Source organism: Carlito syrichta, unplaced genomic scaffold (genome assembly GCF_000164805.1).
Source record: "Carlito syrichta isolate Samal-C Ts95f unplaced genomic scaffold, Tarsius_syrichta-2.0.1 Scaffold147148, whole genome shotgun sequence".
NCBI lineage: Eukaryota > Metazoa > Chordata > Mammalia > Primates > Tarsiidae > Carlito > Carlito syrichta.
This window is the reverse complement of record NW_007091244.1, coordinates 75,562-81,561: the sequence shown is the minus strand read 5'-3', so window position 1 is coordinate 81,561 and position 6,000 is coordinate 75,562. Positions and strand designations below refer to the sequence as shown.

The window sequence follows — 6,000 nt, the reverse complement described above, 5'->3', positions numbered from 1 at the left end:
GCGCACTCGGAGGGGGCCGGTTGCCGGTCCCCGGTCTGGAGTGGAGTCTGCTTTTCTCTGGCGAGCCGCTCGCACGGTCTGAGGCTTCTGCAGCCAGCTGGCGCTCGGACTCCGTAGGGGAACTCGGTGTGTGGCAGTCGAGTTTTAGCCGCCCCCCCATGCCCAGCCTAGACTCGAACTCCTGGGCTCAGGCTCCCTCCCAGCCTCGCCAACGGCTGGGTCTGGAGGCGTGTGCACCCCCCTCCGAGTTTCAGGACGTTTGCCCGCACAGGTCAAATGCGTCTCTTCCGCAGGCCAGTGTCCCCTCACCTGCAGGCGAGCCTGCCTTCAGAACTTCAAACCTCGTCCTGCACTCTGCTTGTCGGCGTCAGGAGAGAAAGCCTAAGGGGAGCACAGTCAAGATCCAGAACATTCTGGGTGTCCTGACCTGGAGGTCGTCGGGATTGCAGCTCTCAAGCAAAAGCCTCCGTCCATCGAAAGGAACTCTGGCGTGTCGGTGACACGGTCCTGCTTCAAACTGAGCTGTGGATGGAAGCGAATGGGCAAAGTCAATGTGAACACTTCAGGGCTGGACCGGTTTTCAAGGCAGCTCCCCGCAGGGTGGCCCGCTTGAGTTCGGGACAAGGGCGCGCGAGTCTGGGCAACTTGTTAGCTTTTCATGGAGACACACTTCTGTCTGGGCTTTCCAAGGCTAGGTGCCTCCCTACTCGTGATGAAAGCAGAAATACATCTTTGCTAGATGAGCAAAATTTGAATGGCGTTTGAGTCATTTTATATTTTATCTTTTAAGAGTTGTATTCATTATGCAATACATTTCTTCTCCTCCTGTGGGTGTTTTATACTTAGCCATCATATGGGACAAAAGAGAAAAATATCTAGCATTTACATTTAAGACCTACTATTCACTCTACAGCCCTGCAGTAACACAGGCTTCGATTAGTGCCAGGGTCCTCAGTCAAGCCAGCTATTCCTAAATGATATACACGCTGATTACAGTGATAGCTGTACACAGGCAGCTTAAGAACCTGTGCAGCAGGAATAGAATGCGTTTCACTTGCCATTCCAGTGGCTGGAAGACATGTCTCTGGAGTATCTTTTGTATACCTTTGCCCTTCTGCATTCAATGTCAAGTGCCATCCTTATCAACATCCTCATTTCCAGTCTCATCGGGTGCTACCTACTCAAAAGTCACTGTTTCAGGCACAGCACTTTGCATGCACGGCCTCCCTGAATCCACAAACAATCCTGAGAGAGGAATTGTTAACCCGTTTATAAATGAGGGCCCTGAGGTCCATCAAAATGAAACTACTTGCTCTAGTTTATGTAACTAGATTAGGTAACACACCAGGACGTGAACTCAAGACTGACTTCACACCCATACTCTCTTCACCACTAGTATCCAGTATCCAGAGTTACAGGAAAGCCAGACTAGCCCCAGCAGCTCACGGGCTGCAAGCATCCCTCCGTCACACTGGGAGTTCAAGCCCTGTGAGGCCCACTGGGACCGGAAGCTCGATAGAACCACCCATCTGACACGATGGAACGTTACACAGTCGTAAAGGAGGACAAAATTACGACTTCGCAGCAACTCGGATGGATTTGGAGTCTGTAATACTCGGTGATCTATCACAGACACAAAGAACTGAGTACCACATGTTCTCACTCATAAGCGGACTTTCAGCGATTATCCTAAAACTGTGAGAAAGGGATGGGCAGTAGTGGGAGACTGCCAGGGAAGGGAGGGGGCGCACTTTATCAATAAGGGTACCCGATCTCAAACCTGGTGAAGTGGGGACCAAAGTGAGGCTCAAACTTTACCTGTACAATGACCACTTGTATACCTAACCCTGAATTTTACCCCACATCTTTAAAATAGCAATTGTAAAAAAGGAAAAAAAAAGAACCACCCATCTGAGCATGAGAGCAGGCAAGTTGGGAAATACGGTCCACTGCACCCGACTGCCTACAAATCAACACTGTGTTCCCCCTTGACGTTCCTGCCTTACGGTTTTGTTCTTTCTCGTCAGCCTCAAGCTTCTGTGTGGGCCTATAAATTCTTTCTAGCATTACTTCCCTAGTACTTGTCATTTGTCTTCCTTCTCTCTGCCATCCACAGCTACTTAACACTAAGTCACCAACACTATAGTAGCAAATGCCCAGATGTGGAAAGTTCACAGTCATGTGAGAAGGTAGTGAGATTTACAAGCTTGAAAACTGTGTGTCATATTGAATCAGTAACACTGATGATGAGGATACAATAATACAATCTGTCATAATACCTGTAAGGGTTAACTCTATTCTTTTGACATTCCGTCTTCTTCCTATAAAGTACCAACTTTTGGTCTCCAGGTGCATACGGATCCTCACTTCCTAACAGCCCGTACCCTCGTCACTCTTCTGGTGTTATCATGCACCTAAACCTCTTGTGTTCGCCACACACCCACTGAAGAAACATGCTTGGTGACAATGGCCTCAGACGTCAGAAAAACTATCCATAAACATTTTGTGATCAGCAGTCAGCTGTTCTGATAGGAAAAGTGCTTCAAACCAACAAGATGCCAGACCCAGATAAGCCCCTGGAACTATCTGTGCCTTAATTTTATAAATCAATAGCATCCAATTAAAAATAATAATATTTTGGGCCGGGCTCGGTAGTTCAGCCTGTAATCCTGCACCTTTGGGAGGCTGAGGTGAGTGGATTACCTGAGCCCGTGGGTTCAAGACCCGGCTGGGCAGGCGAGACCTCATCTCTACAATAAAATCAAAAAATGAGCCGGGCATGGTAGCGCGCGCCTGTCATTCCGGCTACTCGGAAGGTGGAGGCGGAAGGATCGCCGAAGCCCAGCAGGTCGAGGCAGCGGTGGCCGGGAGTGGCCACTGCACTCAGTCTGGGCGACAGAGTGAGACTCCAACTCAAAAAATAATAATAATAATAAATTTTTAAAATGTTCCATTTGGAAGGAACCCTTCCACTCCTGTTGTCTCAAGCTCGGTATGAGAATGACGCTTCAGGGGCCACCAGAGACGCTTTAGAGACTGTGCTTTCATTTATCCTAGCTTTCTTTTTTACAAAGCACTGTGACCCTTCACCCTACACCTTAACAATCGCTTCTCTAACTCTGCCTTGCTGCTTTTTGGATGCTGTCCCTCATCTTCACCTTTCAGCTCTGGCTTCATTTTTATTCCTGAGAGTTTAGTTCAGGATGACTTCATCATATGCCAGAGAAATATGAGTAAGAATACAGATATGTGAAATTTCTGTTTCACACTTTTTTTTTTGAGTTGGAGTCTCACTCACCCAGACTGGAGTGCAGTGGCTGCTCCCGGCCACCGCAGCCTCGACCTGCTGGGCTCCGGCGATCCTTCCACCTCAGCGTTCCGAGTAGCTGGAACTACAGGCATGCCCTACCACGCCCGGCTAATTTTTTGGTTTATTGTAGAGAGGAGGTCTCGCCAAGTTGCCCAGGCGGGTCTCGAACCTGCGGGTTCAGGCCATCCACTCACCTGAGCCTCCCAAGGTGTGGGATTACAGGCTGAGCCATCGAGCCTGGCCGTTTCACACTTTTGAAAAAGGTATGCACTCATCATAAACATCACATCAACATTCTCATCACACTGGTTTTTTCCTACCCAGTTTGTTTACAAGAATAATGGGGTTAATTTCAGGAAACGAACTGCAGAAGCTATTAACTCATTTCCACATCAGGACTTAATGTATACACAAACACTGAGGTCCATGCCATGAATCACATGATAGATGAATGAACCCAAGTTCAAACAGCACTTCTAGAAAAAGTATCCAAAATTCCAGAGTAGAATGAATCCCACTAGAATACCACTTTTAAGAACTGAAGATATAGAACAAGACAGGGTCCATTTGTTCATCCTGCAGCTGTTTACTTTATTATTTTATGGAAAAAAATTAGATGTGCAAAGGAACCCAGATACAAAAATATGCTTTTAAAGTGTTCTTGGCAGAATTTATCTCTCTGAGATCTTCTGACCCTAACATATATACTTATAAAGGAAAAGGTATGGATACAAATAATAAGATACATCTTAGTCATCAACATCTAGACAAAATTGAATAAAATAGAATATTATAAAGCATGAAAATACACATCATGAAACTATTCTTGAATATGAGGGCTAAAAGATTTGGAGGCCTGAAGCCTATTTGAAAGAGGAACTTTAGAAAAAGAGAAAACTCTTCTCCAGCTGAAGCAGACGCGGTCTGGTTCTGAGACAAGAGGACTGAATGGAATGACGCTCTGAGGCGTTTCCATGGCCCGCTGATGGACGTGACAGTCAAAAATACTTCAGTGAAGAGCATTAACACTTCAAAAGGACGACAATCAGACGCGCACAGGAATTCAGCAACTACACACAGGTGTCAGTCTAAACGCATACTTCAAACTAGTATATTTCTACTAAGTGACAGTACACGAACAACGCACTCACTTGATAGTCATCTGTTATAAAGCCATCATTATATAATGTCAAAATACACGTACAAACTTAAAAATTATCAGGCTTATGTTTTCTATGTACATCAGATAAAAGTTTTACTAGACTGTAGAGTGGCATTTCATGGGAATCAAGATGATCATATGTTTTAAACAAGATATTTTCCCGTGAAGACATACATAGAGTTTATAAATCTGTCACATGATACACAGAAACAAGATTCCTGATCTTCACATTCACAGGAATTTATCAAATCTTCTCTGAAGAAAATGTGTTACAATTCAGTCAAACTTCTCATCTTGAAAGTAATCCGCAAAGTTGAGAGAATCTTGCAGTTGATCATATTTCTGCATACACAATAAAAAAGCTAGTTATTTTACTCAAAACAATGAAGATAAAATAGCTCTGTTCAAACTAAAGACACAAATAGGAGGAAGTTCATTTCATGGTAATTGTGAACAAAAATCATTTTATAATAAACAAGAACTTGATTTCAAATAAGCATTTCTAACTCATGGAAAGCATTGAAAAGATAAAATTGAATACTATTATTAATTCACAGCTATGTTATAAATTACACTTTTTCTATTATAATACTTATGGTAGAAATGTAATAACTTTAACAACTTAATTGCAACATTTGTTGAACACAGATCAAATACTCTGCTAATGACCCTACAGGTACAAAGTTTTACAAGGTACTTTCCCTGCCCCTAAGAAGAACAGAGTTCAGTAGTAATACACCAGTGACAGTCAGTAATAAGTGCCACAAAGAGGTACAGACACTGTTACAGGGCTCAGAAGAGAGGTCATGGTTAGTTGAGGTGACCAGGAAAGAGTGGCATTTAGCTGTCCTGGGCAAAAGACTTGGCAGGCAAAGAGCTGGTGGCAGGGGTGTTCTAGCGGAGACAAGAGTCCCTCCAACAGTGGCATGACAAGAAAGAACGGGACTTGACTATGACGTGAGGTTTCTTAGGAGAACAGAGAGCAATACGACTGAACCAAAGAGACTGAGCTCAGAGAACACAGGCGTGAAGCCCAAGGACCAGGAGGCGCGAAGCCCAAGGACCAGGCAATGGCAGGTCGAAGGGTTCGGAGCGGCTGCCCCGATCCCAGGCGTGCTTTCACAATGGGTCAAACAGCTGTTCCAGAACAGTTGGCAACTCGTTACGCATCTATGGTGCCAACTGAGCTACTAAGGGCCCCAGTCTGAGTGACAGCAAAGAAGACGCAGAGCAAAGAACAAGCAGGAAGTCAGGAGAGGCGTTAAGGACGGGGGGACCTCTAAGTCGGGAATAGAGAATCTGCAGGCAGGCTGGGAGAGGGACGGAGACACACGAGCTCAGAGTGCTTCCGCCAGTAGAGGAGACTAGCCATCCCATGGTCTCTGGCCTTTGCTTCTGTCTTCGGTGAGATGACAGAACCCGTGACCCTGACGTCTGTGGTGACAGGGACCTAAGAAGTAAAGGTGAGAAGTGCATTCCCTAGACAAGGCTAGGAAACCTTTTCGTGCCCCAAGGAGACATCCAGCAT

General features: G+C 45.4%; 1 protein-coding gene across 1 annotated transcript in view; it reads right to left on the bottom strand.

The window, feature by feature from the left end:
• Positions 1-3,872: 3,872 nt before the first annotated feature.
• CCDC82 (coiled-coil domain containing 82) overlaps positions 3,873-6,000 on the bottom strand; it is a 32,805-nt gene continuing 30,677 nt past the window's right edge. Inside the window, exon 7 of the mRNA XM_008050462.1 lies at positions 3,873-4,814. Within this exon, the coding sequence (XP_008048653.1) occupies positions 4,749-4,814 (66 nt within the window). The 3' untranslated portion in view covers positions 3,873-4,748. The remainder of the gene's footprint in view (positions 4,815-6,000) is intronic.